The following is a 17813-nucleotide window of genomic DNA, read 5'->3' on the forward strand; positions in this document are numbered from 1 at the left end:
GTTTTAAAATTTTGTCTTGTATTTGCTATACAGATCACACAGAATCACACAATCACTAAGGTTGGAAAAGACCTGTAAGATCATCAAGTCCAACCATCACCCCAACCCCACCATGCCCACTAAACCATGTCCCGCAGTGCCACGTCCACACGTTCCTTGAACCCCTCCAGTGATGGTGACTCCACCACCTCCCTGGGCAGCCTCTGCCAGTGCTTCACCACTCTCTCAGGAAAGACATTTTTCCTAATATCCAGCCTGAACCTCCCCTGGCACAACTTGAGGCCATTTCCTCTCATTCTATCACTTGTCACTTGGGAGAAGAGACCAACACCCCCCTCACCACAATGTGAAAAGTAACTACCTTTGTCACTCGTGTAAACCCCGTGTAAACTACATCCTGATGCTACTAAGAGACACCTTTAAACAAGGTAACACCACCCTCCATAATCAGAATAAACATTTCAACACAAGCTCATCTTAGAGAAGTACTCTTAAGACAATTTTTGCTGGTTTAATGCAGACTAAAAGCACAGTTCAAGATCTTAAAAGCTGCTATGATATGAATTTTGTCTTGGCACTTCTTTTGACTATTTGGGATTAAACATACCCTCCACATAGGTAACTTTGTGAAAAAATACTCCTTTTGATCAGCGGTTCGCAGTGGATCTAATATTCTTATATTCTTTTCTTGTGCTCCTAATTTGCTGCTTTGGGCAGCTCAGCAGCTGTGGTGGTCCACCCTACAGGTGCTTTTTTTTGGTGGTTTGGTGGGGTTTTTTCAGCACATTTCTAAAGCTGTCAAGAGAATTTTCTAGCCCAAGGAAAGAAAAAAAAAAAAAAGAGCCTACTCACCTGGGCCATGGCTGCAATACTGACAACAGGGAAAGTGAAGGCTAAAGAATATTTTATTCACCCGCCAGTAAAGATTACTCACTGGGATCAGGCAGAATTTTGAAGGGCTGGTTTCAGGTGACTGAGCACACTCGCGCTGCTCTGGGAACCTCCCAGAGGAGACGTTTAGTGTGGCCTGATGCCCAGAGCCCTGTGCGAGCTCTTGTTGATAACCTAATGACTTGGCTGGGCTGCAGAGTCCTTCTCCTACCCCGTGCCTAACTTCTGATTTGCAAGATTTTTTTGGGAAACAACTAGACTGTGAAAACTCCTTCTCTTTTATATTACAGGAAAAGCATTTTTTGCTTTATCTTCTCCTTTGGATTTGACACCCCCTTGTTTACACAAGAGGCAAGGAGTCCACTTTTTTCTCCAGGAAAGTCTTAAGCAAGTATCAATCTTATGATACAAAGCTATTTATGACACATATGTTTCCGGTTTGATCTTGCAACTGCTTGAGCATTAGCGATAGGCCACACAAACATTTATATTCCCCAGGATCACTATAAACCTATTACTATGGAGTCTAGACAAGGTAAGCAAGCTGTAAGCTGATCAAGGGAAGTCAAGAGGGGACGCGTAACCCTTCTTCCTCCAGTCCAAGGCCACGTCCAGGACTAAACAACACAAACATGCTACATCTATAGACCACAGCTAGCAGGACGAGCTGCTCAGCAAGCCAGCTTTAACCACCTCACTCTGGAAAAAACTGACATGGAAATACTCACAGTAACCAGATACCAAGATTACGAAGCAAAAGTGCTTTAGAGACGAGAATACTGCAAAACCCCTTATTTCCTACATCGCCAGATTGTACCTAATCCCGTCATTTCCTCTCGTTCACTGTCCGTACCTGTCTCTCCACCTCGAGGCTGAGCTATTGTAGAAGCTGAAAAGGCCACTCCAAACCTTAGGTGTACAACCTGCACCATTGGCACCCTACTTTCACACACAGATAGCCATCTACGCTTTCATGTTTCCAACACATTAATGTATTTCCAACAACATATTCGTAACGTTTTCTGATTTCAAGATCCCTCATGCTCACTTTCGCATCGCTCGAGAATAACATTTTCGGCTTCTAGTATGCTTATATTTAAAAATCGTCACAGAACACTTTTTGTAGCTGTAGCTTTATTGAAAACTATTTTTTTTTCACCAAATAGCCATATATTTAGTTCTTGGATCTACAAAAGTAAACACCTGAAAAATAACAGCGTTGTTAGAAAAATAACTGTATTGCAGAGTTAACATTTTCACAGTACTGTTAAATATATGCACCCACAAGCACATATATTTAATGAACAACATACCAACTTTGGTATAACTTTTTGTCTAAATGACAGTATTTTATAGAGCTTACATATAGCAGCATTAAGGTCCTAAGAAATAATCTTTAAAAAGATCACCAAGACCGTTAACAGTAGTGCCACAGATAACCAGTGACTGGACACAACTATAGTAGAATAGCACCGGGAAATGAAGAATGCAATACAAACAGTGCCATAGTAAAAATCTATGTACTTAACTTCACTAAAATATTTACAGAAGATGGGCATTTTTAAAACCAACACAATGCTTGGAAAAAAGCCTTTGGTATTGTTATCTCAAGTAACTTTACTTATTTCACCGAGGCTGTTAAATGAAACAGGCTCCTCCATCCCTGACTTGAGAGAAGGGAAAGCACTAGTGATATACTGCCCGATAGAGCTACTTTATATTAACTCTGTAAACCCATATGTAGTGAATAATCACTGAAATACTACACTCATTTGGTTATTACGAAGAATTCACAAGCTTTAAGAGAATTCTTGTCCACTTAATCCTCATTAAAGGTTGTAAATAGCAAGGTGCAATTTAACTGTCAAACTTACACTTCCCGTCATCTTCCCATGCCATTTTCTAACACAAAAATCCTGCTTTTAAAAAGTTTTCTGCACAAACTCTGTAAGCCTCCGCTACGTTATATCCTCCGGTTCTAATGTTTTCAAAAACCTACTCCTGATCCAGGAGGGAAACAGAGGACATTCTCAGTGCTGAAGTCAGGAAGCACTCTGATGTACAGGCCAAGCAAAATACTACTTAAACCTCTATTAGAGAGAATGAGTTGACCTGACTACAGAAAAATAGTTCCACATTGAATTAAATTCTCAAATATGAGAAAAATGAACAAACATGAAACGTCATTAACTATTAGTATGTGAACGAAGCCTTTTAAAATCTGCTGAAATTACTTCTGCTGGCATCTTACTTCTCTGATTCAGACAAATCCTACCATGCTGCTCCCAAATTTCCAGCTAAGACTCATTTTGGTCCCAACTTTCTCTTCTGGCTCAGCTTTCTCCTTCCTCGCTTGTGGGTTATTTAAGAACAGCGTAAATTACAAGACAATTAAACTGACACCTGTAACAGGGGAAGCTGACAGACTATAAACTGTACACATTCACAGACAGCCGTGATACACAATGCCGAAGAAGTCAATGGGAACAAGAGAAAAAAAAAAAATGAACGTGACTTTGCAAAAAAATAAAATAAATGATTGAAATATGGTGTACTGCACTGATAATGCAGGAACATATTCTCAACTCTGACTGCACCCCGCTCAAATGAAGAGGAAGAACTATGCCAAGCAGGGAAACTCTGGCTTCCCAACCCTCAGAAACCCAGCCCTGATGCGGCACGGAGCCATCTCCCCGAAGCTCCGACTCGCACCAGGAACGGGCAGAGCAGTGCTGCACCAGAGTATACCTGTTCCCTCTCTACAAGAGCAAGGGCTGCAGGAACTGGATGATCTCCCTCATCTAGCTTTCCACAGGAAACAGCTTTGCAAGAAACTCTCCACTGGAGACCTCCAGGCTGCTCAAGTCCACATTGTGCACGACCAGGTATTTCTCGTTTTTGTCTCCCTGAGATGCAACAATACTACGAGAAAGAACTTTTCTGAAGAACCCTAAAGACCGTTTGTAGAAATTGCTTTCGTCTCCTCAGCTGTCTCTCTCGCATGTTAAGGAAATCAACCCTACCACGCTAAAGCTCAAGCAGCTGACAAGCTGTGTTCTACACAGAGCAGCTGGGAAGCACTACACTTAATTATGCTACTTTCATTTCACAGTTACTATAATCTGTTTTTGCATGGAAATATATAGCAAGAGACCAGAAATATTTAATCTTTTAAAAAAATAAATTAATTTCATATAACAAAATAGGAATTACAGTAAGACTTCTACCCTCCAGTAACAGCCATTACTGATTTTGTACACGCACCCTAAGTTACAATTAGATGTTCTATCTAAAGCCTCCTCTCCTCAGTTTCAACAGCATACATTCAGTCTGGCTAACTTAATTACATTACATAAAACAAACGAGTCAGAAAATTTTACAGAATTCCTGAAAACAACCACCATACTCGGGTACATTTTTTAAAGAGGTCCTAAAAGTACTCAAATATAGTATCAATAAAATATACAAGCCGTGTGACAACTTTCAAGCCCAAATAACATACCCTGTTGCACATATGAACAAGCAGCATGTTTTTCTCCTTTAAATGAGATAGAAAAATCAGACTTTAATCAACAGCTTACAGGGCTGAGCAACCCAGTGCTTTGACAGCTCCTAATCTCAAGCTGAAAGCCCTGAAATGCCCGAATTGTCTAATGGACAGAGCACTAGACCAGAACTCAAAAGACTGAATTTTATGATGAAATCTATTGCTAACACGCTCAAGAAGCTGAGGTATGTTATTTTCCCAGAGGATACGAGGAAAACATCACCATTTCTTTTATAAAGCACTTTGAGATCTACTGATAAAAAAAAGTTTAAGGTAGTATAAGCACACAGTATGATCACACCAATAAGACAGCCAAAGTGTCCATTACATGAACCGACAAAATTTGCCTTTGCACAAAAATTGCACCGTAGCCGTAGTTACACAGTATCTGGAACCAGCACATTATCAACTTGATCAGCTTTGGGGAGTTACTCTATTGCATTACACCTGTGGTACGTTTATTTGCAGCATGAGAAGAATGGAACAATTTACTTTCCTAGTTTAAAAGAAGTGTCTCGTATACGCAAGAGTAGCTACGCATCCTCGGGATCCTCGTTTTGTCCTACACTGTCCAAAAGCTCAAACCCGCCCAGCTGGGCAGAGCCTGGGCAACACGCTTTCACGTGGTTAGTGAGGTTCTTCTGTGTGCCAAAGCCCTTGCCACAGAAGAGACACACAAAAGTACGCTCGTTCGAGTGCACAGACATAAGGTGCCGGTTTAAGTCTGTCTTGTCTCGAAACAGCTTGGCACAGTTAGGACACTGCATCTTCTTACAGTTGAAGTGGATGGTCTTTTCATGACGATCCATGTTTGATTTAAGAGTGAAGCTCGCGGGGCATTTGGAGCACTGGAAGCGGGGGAGCTGGCCAGCGGGTATGCTGTCAGCAAGGCCATGCTGGGAGCAGCCAACCAAGTCAAACGGGAGAAGCATGGAGAAAGCATGCTCGTGGATGTGCTCCTTCAGCTCTTCAGCGCACTGGAAAACCCTCCTACAGAAACCACAGGTCAGCCTCTTGGCAAGGGCTGAATCCAGGAACAGGCCATCAGTGGTTATCTCCGTGTCTTCAGATCTCGAGAAACGTTTATCTAAAACAGAAATACATGTACACACGTACAAATCAATGTCTTCTGGCATAAAACAATGATACTTTAAAAAAATATTTTTCTCTCTACTTACCTGAATCAGAGTTATCAAACTGCCAAAGTGCTAAAAATCCATCATAAGTGGCCTGTAAATTAAAAGCATACTGAAGTTAAGGCAAGCATTTACAAGAACACATCTTCATAGCTAGTGCTCAGACTCCCATCTTATCATTGCTTTCTCCCCTTCTTCAAGGGAGGCTCATCACTAACTTGGCAACCCTATTTGCCCTTACAAAGCTTCCACTGTCAAAGCAGCTAAGTTAAATGGGCCATATTTTGCAAGATTTGCTGTTTAAAGACAGTAATCAACGTGCCTATTTAGGTTCTCAGTAACTACTCAGTTTCCAGTCTCACTACGCACCTGTAGCTCCCACCCAGGCCAATGGGAAAGAAACGCTGGATAGAAAATGTCTAGCAGATAACAACAGAAATGGAAAATTATCCCTTAGCCCTACATAGCTACTTTTGCTTTCCACATAGAAAAAGCCCATAGAAAAACACCTTCTGGGTAGTTCCCTTTATGCAATGCTCGCTGGCATTGTTGATACACATCATAAATAAAAGCTTTTTTTAATTTTTTTTTTTCCATAAAGCATTTGCAGTATGCCAGCGTGCGGCAGATGGCAACCCTCTATGAGGCAGAGACACGATGCAGCCTGGGCAGGGCTGCTGGAGACTGGGCAAGCGGCTACCAGCCGTTCTTACTGGCTCACTTTGCTCTAAGGTGACTGCAAAGGAAAATCTGTGCTTCCACCCATTTGTTTAACGGAACTAAAGTCTCCTTCAAAAATATTAAGAATAAGAAACGCCACAGAAAGCTGTGGATTTTATGTCAAACTCCCGACTCCTGTAATACAGAAAGCCAGCTTGCTTCTATTCAGACAGTTACAAGAGACCCAAATGCAAAACACCAGAAGTGGGCACTGGGTAGCTGGGATCTCAGCTATCTTTATGCCATTATTGTGTTACTGTATGCAATGTTCTGCAAACAAAGGGATTTACAATAAAAAGGACATGTATACTTAAAAAAAAAAACAACACCAACCAGTTTTTTGAGCACAAGTTCTGTTGAGGAAAGGCAGGAGGGATAAAATTAGGACAGCAGCAGCCCTGACCTCAACGGACTTTGAGCATTAAAATAACCTATATTATTTAAGGGGGGGGGGGGGGAAGCTAACAGATTAAAGTATAAGGTATTACCATCTTTCAAAGTACTCCTAACTGGGGAGAATTTGCTTAAACAGATACCTTTGCATGTAAATTTCTTTGCATTTTTCCCCGCGATCTTACCTGGGTTGCGGCAGGCACCTCTCCTTTTATCATGGTTTCTGGTGACATTTCACCAGAAGAGCAGATCTCAGGGGGGCTCTGAGTGGCAAGGTGTGATGAAGGCAGCGGGGGAGATGGTGCTTCCACTTTGCCATCACATTCGCCCCTTGAAGAACGATTCAAGTTGGTGCCAGGCCCTGGGGAACACAGGAAACGAATCTCACCCACGTGAACTAGCACCAGCTGGTGGTTTTAAAAAAGGCCTTGCAAAGGCAGTGCCCCAGCGCTGGCGGCTTATCTTCTGTCAGTGGGAGGGAATGCAGCAGGACAGTGATGCCAGGCTTTTTTTGGTTTTGTTTGTTTGTTTAAAACCAGCCTCCCCACCCAAAACGCCTTGTCTGTGCATGATGTACGTAGTGGAGTTATATCGCATGGCACGGTCACTAAAGAGTCCGTCGGGAGAAAGAAGCACAGTGCAGTGCAAGTATCCAGAGCAATCGCATTTCTGAAAGACACCTCTTGGAGAAGCACCATTTCAAACACATACATTTCAATCTTTAGGAAGCATACACACAAACTTTATTCTGCTACTAACTTTATGCAAATTTATGTCAAAGCTTCAGACCTCAAGATTTGTCCATGGTGTTTTACTTAACATAGCACTGTCAGTCCTTGATCTCAAAGTGCTTTACAAAAGATAGGAAAAAGTATTCCTTTCATTCTATAGCTAGCAAGCACAGAGCTTCAAATATTTGTACAGAAATATTCAGTTATACCTGACAGTTGTTACATTCTAAAAATCTACCGTAGTTTGTCCGGTCAAAGCAGAATCGTACCCTCTTGCCTATGCTGTAGCAACAGCTTAATGGTAAACAATATTCCAGAAACTGCACTGATAAATCAATGACAAATCAACATACAAATAAAGACTGCGTAATCAAGATCAGTGTACATTACAAATTGTTAAATGAACTTTAACAAACACCTTGACTGAATACTGGAATGACACATCGAGCGGGTCATTATTTCTGAGAAGCAAGCAGGCAAAAATCAGAAGCAAACATGGCATAAAAATAAACAAATTCATATTTAAAGCACTCTATGGCCTAAAGGCTTTTTTTTATTTCTAGCACAAAAGCGTCTGACCGAAACCTTTATGGATATAAAAAAACCACTCTTCAATGCAGTTACAAATAACAAGTCAAAGTTTATACTATGTCCAAATACAATACACTGTGATCTGGGTCACAACAAAGCATTCGAGTGAAACCGCACAAAGGTTTCTAAATGTGAACAATCCCAAACCTAATTTTTTATCAGCTATCAAAGGAAATTCTGCTCTTGTGCCACAAGCTGGATGTTTGATTTACCTTCCTCCGCTTTGATCGCAGATTGAAATCTTTCACAACTTAGTTAACTCTATTCAAGTGTGATAACAATACTTGAAGTTTTCATTCTGGTGGTGCTCATCTATTGCTGTTATAACTTAAAGGCAGGACAAGAAAATGCTAAAACCATGTAAAATCAAGATAGGAAAAAATGGGGAAATGAGTGAATTCATCAGTATTTCCCATTAGAAGCTGTTGTCAAGAATCCAGCTCTCCAGGTCCGTAGCAGAATTCCTGCCTAGATATCCACAGGCTCTTTTTTTTTTTTCCCTGAACATCCCAAACTGATTCGAACTGCCCTGTTTACGTTGAAGCTATACACTGTGACCATCGGCAACTTAGAGGCATCTCTGGGTTTCACAAACTGTATTTTAGCATACAGTGAAGATAAGCGAGTGGGGTCTGGCTTGATTAATTCTTCGTTAGCACCTCTACAGAGTTACATGTGTTCCTAAGAAGCTATGTCCTTCTTAAAGCAAAAGTTAAGGCTAATGAATGAGCAATGAAATAGAGTAAGGAGAAACAATAAACTCAGTCATCCAACAAGAGCCACAAAGATGTACAACACAACAAAGTACAAAGATGCTTTTTAAAACAATAATTAATGTTTATTTAGTTTCAACAACTGCAAATAACACGAGAAACCCACATAAACGACCCGTACTTTGTATACGAGAACACAAACAGCACCTGAGTTTATGTTTTGTCCCATTCTGACTAGTACTGTGAGAAACCTTTTTCGCTCCTAAATTTCTACTGAAATGAATTTTAGTGTGAAGTATTTTAACTCAAAAGCGCATTCCTTCAGTCAGCATCGCGTACGGAAGATGATGCATGGGTTTAGCAGTATTTATATGAATACAGTATTCTCTGACAGCTGGACAGTAAACTATTGTGGAAAAGAGAAAGGCAAAGGTTATTATATCACGGTTAAAATTGCATCCATTCTCCCCTAAATCTTCGTTTACCATGTACAAAAATTCCATGCTAAACTGAATACCTTGAACTCCCTCTTGGGAAAGCTGACCACTGTGTAAAATGTGTTCCTTTAACATCCAGTGCAAGTATGAATTATTGGCTCCAATGAACCACTAACTAAAAATAACGTATTAGCTGGTTTGCCCAAAAGAAAAGGGCTCTGTGTACCATGTAATCACTTGGACAGCAAGCTTCATAGGAATTGCTTCTATAAACAGTTTCAGTTGCAACAGGGTAAACAGGAAAAGCCAAACTTAGACATATAAAAAATGCAATGTACTATTCTGAAAATGTGGAAGAGTCGCCCTTTAAGGTAGTCAGTCACCCCAAAATCTGAACGTTTTCCGACTTTTTTTTTTTTTCAGTGAGAAAACAAGGATGTAAACTAACCAACTCGTTTTCTAATGAATACTAACATTCTCATTCTCTTGATTATACTTGGCAAAACCAGCTAAAAACATTCAACTAAAGCCTTTGAGACTTTTGTAGCTGTGGTGTAACCGTACGGAACAATGCTACCAAAGTTCAGCACCATAAATGAAATAACCCACACATTATTAAACCAAGGGGCTCAGTAGAACAGCACTGAAGCTGGAAATCAGCAAAGAATAACCTGCTTTTACAGACAAACCATGGAAACATGTAAAGACAAGGAAAACTGAACCTCTTATAATGTCTTATCTGAAAGACATCCCCAACAACAAACTATGCAGCTTCAATAACCAACGGTGAGGTCCTGTGTTAGCAATGAACTCACGCATACTTTTTTTCTGCAAAACCTGCATGCTCTTCAGGCTTCTGACAAGCATATGAACGACGTCAACCTTGATCATACATAGAACGCCATAAATTCTCAGAGCCCTTCAGCTGCAGGTTATCTGGCAACTGCGTTACCCAAATGGCAAGATATTTAAATTTTCCCTTCTGATTTTAAGTTAGTTTGAACTGGTTAACTTTAGAGATGCTGTACTTATGTTGGACTACATCAGTCATACAACACCTCCCCACATCCCGGGCTTCATTTTCCATCAGCAGAACGTTAAGTAATTTCACACCTCACATGATCATTACAACAGACAAAAGAACACAGGGTAAAATGAAAACCTTGGGCTATCCTCTATTAACTTTTACAACAGTATGAACTATGCGGAAGAAAAATGAAAACTTTTAATGTATGCAGTAACTTGGAGAGTAATATCCCCTTTAGAAACGTCTCATCAGAATTTTAAACGTATATAATATACTCTTCAGCTCTGTCCACCTCCATTAAGTCTTTTCCTCCAGAAAAGAAAAATAAGTGTGAACACTGCTCCTTGAGTCAGTTCCTTACTGTAGTGCTTCATAAGAGAATACGAAGACAATCCAGTGACAGCAGTTAAGATTCAAAACACACTTTACATTTTTTCAACTCAAGAGAGATTGATCACTTAAAATTCTTGAAATTAGTGTGTTTCCTTTTCAAATCAGACAAAATGAAAACTGTGCTGGTTTGGGTTTTTTTAAAAAAAAAAGAAAAAGAAAAAAACCATTTTCAGTGTGCTCCTGCCTACTCCCCCGCCTTTTTTCTTTTTTTTTTTTTAATATAACCCAGGACTTAAAATGACTCAACATCCTCAAATTGTGTTTGAAGAAAAACGTGAAAAACACCTACAAAGCTAGCACCAACCTAAACTGTGCTTTTAGATCTCCAGAATCTTCTTACCACTTGCTTTACTGTCATTTTATACACTGAAAATTCTCATTAAGCTTGATGTCCTATTGTATTCAGTAATGACCACTTAAAAGCAAGCAAGTCTTATTCAAGTTTTTATTCAAGCCACATCTTTTTCAAGTGATTAAAATAAATCAATACCTGTGAATCTGAATAAGATGAAAGAAAAAGATGTCCCTTAACTCCCTGCTTCTGTAAAAATCCTCTTACCGGGCCACAGCCACATCCACCTCCCGGTGCGAGAGCTACAGACCAAGCGAGCAGTCGTCTTTTTGTCTTACCCAATTCACTTCGCTTCCATAAAAATGAGGTAACTGAAGCTTAGCTGAACAAAATTCAAGTAATAGTGAGAGGACTGGAAAACAGGGACCTCAAATATAGGCTGGAAGGACCTCCTCAGTCATCGCACCCCTCAATGAGCTATCATTTACCCCCTTCTCTAAATCTATCAAGCTTTATTTTAAACCCAGTTGGTCTCTGCCTACAGCACGCCTATTCCTGAACTCCACCTCTCAGCTGGTTAGGCAATCTCTAGTTTCTAGCCCAAATTTATGAGTGCTTTATACTCATTTGTCTTTATGCCAAGTGGTCCTTCAGCTTTTAAGTAAAACCTGAAATCCTCCAACCAAGAGAAGGATGATGGATAGAGGGCAGGGCTGTCATTATTCCAGTTTATCATGACAGAAGATGAAACCGCTGATTTCCCCTGTCACGAGTCACAGATCCGAACACGCGGCGCATAAATCACCCTCGCAGCCGTGCATTGATCTCCGCTCCCGCCCATGCCGGTGCCAGCTGAGGGCACTCTTCTCACTGCACGCAAGCCCAGAGATTAAAGCGCTGCTGCACAGGATCTTTGCTATTTCATTGCGATGAAGGGATTTTCAACCAAGGAGCCTACTTTGAACGATCTAAATCTGATTTAATTGGAGATCATTCAGTAAGCGAACTACTGTAGAGGTAACAAGAACATTGCATTAGCAAATCTCCCCCAAACACTACAGCTGCAGAAAAAGGTGCAAAAAAAATTTTTTTCCTCTAAATTTAGAAAGTTTTTTTTTTTAAATAATTCTACTGTTCAGACATGAGAAGCAAAAAGAGATACTAAGACCAACATTATGTTGTGCAGTTTTTTCCCTTTATCGTACAACCCAAGCAACAATTAGAAGTTACCTATTTTTTTGCCATCAAAGAAACTAAAAATAAATATTTTATGTGAACTTTTCATTCTATTTAATCAGTCAATTTTCTCAGTATAGATTAAAATAAACCTTTTCTGCTGGAAACTAACACGTAGTACTCAGAAAGCCACTGCTTGCTCTATTTTATGTCACAAATGATATCCCCGTCTTCCAAGAGTATTATTAAAATACAGCATTAATAATTTTTCTTTCTTTGTGAGCTGGAGAATCAAACTATTTTACGATCGCAATGAAGAAAATACAAAAGCTGAAAAATAAGCTGTCCACACATAATGGTACACATCAGCTGTCTCCAACAGATCACCAGCAGAAAAACATTTGTTTCATGAGCGAGTATAACAAAACAATCAATAGCTGCTCATTACTTAGAGAGAGGTCTAAAAGTAAACAGCAAGAAGTCAAGATCACGTGATCTACAAAATCACAACTGTTTCTACAGACACAGGAACAACAGTCAAGCCTCCTTTCAACATCAGGCAATTTTGGATTCAAAACCTTTGCAGCTACTTCTTTTACCATAAGGACTCAAATACGTTGTATTTTGTTTGTAAGTACCACTTTGCAAACAAGTAAAAGAGAAAATTGAGGACAAGCGCTCCATATGCATACACTAAATACTTCCTTCCACAGCTTCAGCAGTTAACATTAAAGTTGGATGAATACCAGACACAGGTTTCCAAATTTTGTGGAAAGTGGGATTGAGCAGGACTTAAAACTGGATATAAACATATTGGTAGTAATGAGACAGTGACCTGTATTTTCTTCTCACTAAAGATTTCACTTAAAGTATCAGTAAACAAGAAATACAAAAACACAAACTTACGAGAGAGAGAATGCGTGCCTTTGGGTAAGTACTCAAACAGCAGAGAACTATCCTCTCCCAGCATGTCGGCTTTCAGAGACAGCAAACTGTTCTTACTCATGAGAGCCGCACGCAGGTTGGCGACGGTGGCAGCCTGCAGCGCGTCCTCCTTCTCTGGCGTCAGGGGCTGAGAGATGTAGCTGGCTTCCCCACCGATGAGGGCTTCGTCGACGTTCGCGTAGGGGTCCGGTCGCTCCACTCTGCTGTCGGAACTGCTGGGCTCTGTTACTGTCACATCAGCACCTGCATGACGAAAGATGCTGTCAGAGACAGAAACAAATTCCTGAGACGAGGCACACCGACCACGCATACTGGTCTAACCATGGGTCTAAGTAACTGAGAACCGGGAACTTATCACCACCTATTTTGGCCTTACTGTCACCTTTCACGTGTCTCGATCCCCTTTTCCAACAGTCCGAAGATGAACGTGGCCATTCAGAGGCTTGACAGAAAGCGCACCCACCCCACAGCTGGGGGTTTCTGTTCTGCCAGCCTGTGCCCATCTGCACCCTTCGCTTCTGCCCGATCAACAGCTCTTAACCTCAGCACCACGCACTAAGAAGGTAGGGCAGAGGGAGACAGATGTGTACAACCTCCCCCACAACCAATAATGAGACAAAACTACCTTTATTTATTTATTTACTTTAAACTAAGACTTCAGGATAGTCTGCTAGTACTGAAATTACATTGAAATGTTTAAGTTCTGTTTTTTCCCTAATTTTACTCCAGTAGTCCAAATTCTCATTCTTTCATTTTTTTCCCCATGATGAAGGTTTTGAAAAATCCAGTAATAAACAGCCTATAATAGCGGACTGCTAATTAGTATAAATCCCTTGGGGTCACTTATCTGAAAAGTACACAGCAATCAGTGGTTCCCAGCATATATCACAGGGTAGGTTTTATACAGAAGTGATACAGTTGGGAAAAAACCCCAAAACCAAAGACACAGATTAGCCACTTTACAACAGGTAGCTACTAAGAAACTGTATAAAAACATAACAGACGATTAACAAAAACATCAATTAGCAAACCCACACAAAAATGAAAAAGCTATAATAAGGTTAATTCCTCTCTGCCAAAATATACATTTATTTTTGGGAAGGTCTAGTTAAAGAGTCTCTCTTGCTGTGAACTGTGACTCTCTTATAGTCTTAAATAATTTCTGTATTTTTATGTAAAGGAAAGTGACTCTCATACTCCTCTCTACTCTTCACATGAACAAAAAAAATTATCTACAAAAAGGGCTCTTACCCCATTTATAAAGTGCTTAAAACAAATTGCAATTACCTACTCCAGAATCTGCAGCAGCAGAACACAGCTGACATGCTCAAAACCCAGTCGAGTACCTGGCAAACATGGCTAAAGCTTCCCAACAAAAGGATGTCATGGTAGCATTTGTATTATTCAAGACGTAGAAGGAAAAAATCCAAATTCAAAGAGAAGGCATTGATAATGAATGACCAGGTGGAAAAAAAAAAAGGCTGCTTTGCAGATCCTGAACATTTTATTGTCTCCTGGTTCAAAATAGGTTTAAATCTACTTAATGCAAGAGGCAGCTATTACAGTCCAAAATGGTGGTATGAAACGTACAAAATTAACACAGCTGCTTTCACAAATTCATCTTGCACTTCTCAGGGCAAGGAATGCAGGTGTTGTCCATATACACCACAGCAACAAACTCATTCCCGTAGAGAAGGTTTCACGGCAGCAGAGCTCACAAGGAGGGAAGAGGAGTGTGGCACACTCGACTGCAGCGTTCAACAACTTCAAACCAGGGCAAGACATCAATCTGCATAGCCTTATTAAAAAATGCTAATGAGGACACTGGTGCAGTGCCTACCTGCCGTAACCTGGAAAACGGCTAGAGGAAGATCGTTATTTTTATCTCCATTTTACAGGTGGTAACTGCCAGAGAAAGACGCGGTGACTTGCTCAAGGTGTCGAGCCCGCGGAGCCAGGATCAGTCAGTGAACTTCCCAGTCCCAGCCCAGGGCACGTCAGATTCCTTAACACATTCAGATTCACTTTACTCAGCTGTACTGTACTGCCAGTACCTCTTGCTGTTAACTTTTTCCACTTCCTTAAAAAAACCAAAAGCCTCAAAGCAAGCAATGAGGAAAAAACAATCATTAGCAGAGTACTCCTACACCCCGGAGATGTAAGGAATACCCAGGGCTGGGGGCTACACACACAGTAGCAGCAACTATGTGAACTATCAGAGACGCTCTCTCTCTGAAACAAACCATTTTCCCTCCTCTATCTGTGTTTTGCTTGTATAATCTCCTATTACCAGTTTTATTAAATCTTAGCCAAGCAGAAGAATTCAATTGCTTTGAATTTTTACATATTCTGTCATCCCTCTGTTACTGAGCGAGCAGCTAACAGGGATGTACATTTTTCTAGATGATAATGAAGTTTACGCAGAAACGTTAGTTTTTAAAACAAAGGGAAATGACAAAACTTTAAAAAACAGCAGCTGTTACAAAAGGTGGTGAAGAAAGTAAATTCTAGCCCATTAAACTGGTAACGTAACAGACAGCTTTATCAAACCAAAACCACGATAATACTGCTGTTCCTCTGCTCCTCACGCCTACATCGTGAATTGCAGCGGGTAACTCGGGCCAGAAAGGGTGTTTGTCAACAAAACAGTGTTGCCAAATAACCGGGCAGGCAGTAAATCACCTTGATTTTCTCCCATCTTTTTTCACAGCCGATTACAGATGCTGATTGACAGTTGCCGGAATCTGTTGCTGCCTGCCACACATAAACACTAATTGCTAAAACACACGCGGATTAATTGTAACCACAACAAGACATTAAATGTTCCTCAAAAGCCAAGATTAGAGACAGACAGTGAAATAGAGGCTTTAGAGCTTCCAGTATTTATAGCTGATGTAACCTAATCAAATACACATTAAGGCAAAATAAATATCCACTTAGTCACCTAAGTACTAAAATACTCTCACTACGCCAAACCCCCAAAATGCATGAAGTTCCTCTTCATGGCACCTCCAAACCCACTTCTCTCTTTTCTCTAGAATACAGCTTCTTTTAACAAGATTTAGCCAAAGAATTACATGAATCAAAAGTATCCGTCGCTGCCCAGTAATCCAAACTGTTTACTATAGTGCTTCAACAGTACGTAAACCAAGCTTTAGTAAATGAGCCTCTATTTTGCAATTATTCAAGGCAGCGGGTCACGTGGCAGCCCGAGAGCTCCATCCAACTCCTCCACATCTCATTTTTCACACCGCTGAGACAGTCCCTGCGACTGTACGGATTCCAGGCACCACTCACAGGAAATCCCGATCGGGGCAGCGAGCTAAACATGGGATTAATGCTGCTCTAAAAAACTGAGCTCATTAGTCTCTTTAGCAAATAATTATTTTGCAGTTATTCTATTACACCACCTTACTTTCTGAAACTCAGAAGCTTTAGAAAAGCTTTAGTAGTTTGTTGACTTGGATTCTTTTTTTTTTTTGTTATTATTTTTTATTTTCAAATAAAACACAGGTAATATTTTTACAGGTTTGACAACAGTATTTCCATGCACCCCTGAAACTCCGAAAGCAACATTTAACCAGTAAAGTTCTTATTTAGACATGAAAGCCTAATGTAAAAGGAACGTAGGAAGCCTGATTACGAGCACCTTCTCACAGACATCCCACATCCCAGCTGAGCACGGCATGACAAAACGCACTCCGTTCCCAACCACGCTGGCCAGGCAGGCTTTCACAGATCTACAAACAGGAGTAACGCTCAGGCCAGTGTAACAGGAGCAGTACAACATCCCCAACGCACCCAGGGCGGCCGCTGCGCAGACAGTTCTACCTGGGCTAAACAAAACCGAACTGTGTGCTTGCTCTGCAAGGGAAGCGCAGCCACAGGAAACTCACTTGCTTTGCTGCACTGTGCGAAGCCCAAATCCAGATCACAAATCCCACTTATCAGCAGGCATACCACTACTACCATAAAAAAAGCAAAAGACAAAACAAAAATATTTTACTTGGAAGTCTATAAACTGAGCTCTTGTCACAAACCCAGGTATGAGAAAACCAAAGCAAAAGGCAGAGACCTGTCAACTATAGTCTATCAGCATCAAGGTCATAATTGGTGAGAAATTCAATGTTACATATGGTTTTAGCCCCCCCCTTTTTTTTTTTTTTTTAAGAAATGAAGTTGTACTAGGCAAAAAAATGTTTAAAAAAAAAAAAAATCAAGACAACATCTGCCAGCCCCTTGGGAAGGGCTATGGCAGAAGTAAAGGTGATGCAACTTACTAAAAGTATCCGAATGAAATGTTAATGTGATAAATTGTTTTCCAAGATTTAGGAGAAAAGTGACAGTAAAAAGCATTAAACCTAGTCAAACAACTGAAAAAATGCCATCTCAGAAAGACCAAGGAAAAGCGTCTCCATTTTACAGAATCTGTTCGAGTACCTTAATTAATTACTTTAATACACAAAACAATTTTTTTCTTGTATTTCTTCTCCCTGCTTCAGTCATTTTTCCTCGTTACAACTTAAACTCAGCTGTCACCAAACCACCTCCTCAGTGTCTGCTTCTCTCACACCACTCACTTGTTTGTATTGTGGTTTTACCTCCTCAGCGTACTCTCAGCGGTGTTTTCTGCTGTTTCCCAGGCTCCCAATGCTATTATTCTCTTTCATAATTTGTTTTTTTAATAATTTTTTTCCTCTTTCAACTTTTATTCCCACTCTCTCACCTACATAGTTGAACATCATCTAGAAACCTGTAGCTGGAGGCGTAAACCCGCGAGAAGAGAGAACGGTGTGAATAAAAGCCATACAAGGTTACACC

At 40.5% G+C, this 17813-nt stretch overlaps 1 protein-coding gene across 1 annotated transcript in view; it reads right to left on the reverse strand.

Moving 5' to 3' along the window:
- Positions 1–17813, reverse strand: part of ZBTB46 (zinc finger and BTB domain containing 46) — a 55323-nt gene that overhangs the window by 7814 nt on the left and 29696 nt on the right. The window contains exon 5 of the mRNA XM_059827207.1: positions 12954–13235. Coding sequence (XP_059683190.1) covers positions 12954–13235 — 282 coding nt within the window. The remainder of the gene's footprint in view (positions 1–12953; positions 13236–17813) is intronic.

The sequence above is a fragment of the Gavia stellata genome, chromosome 20 (assembly GCF_030936135.1).
Source record: "Gavia stellata isolate bGavSte3 chromosome 20, bGavSte3.hap2, whole genome shotgun sequence".
NCBI classification, from domain to species: Eukaryota; Metazoa; Chordata; class Aves; order Gaviiformes; family Gaviidae; genus Gavia; species Gavia stellata.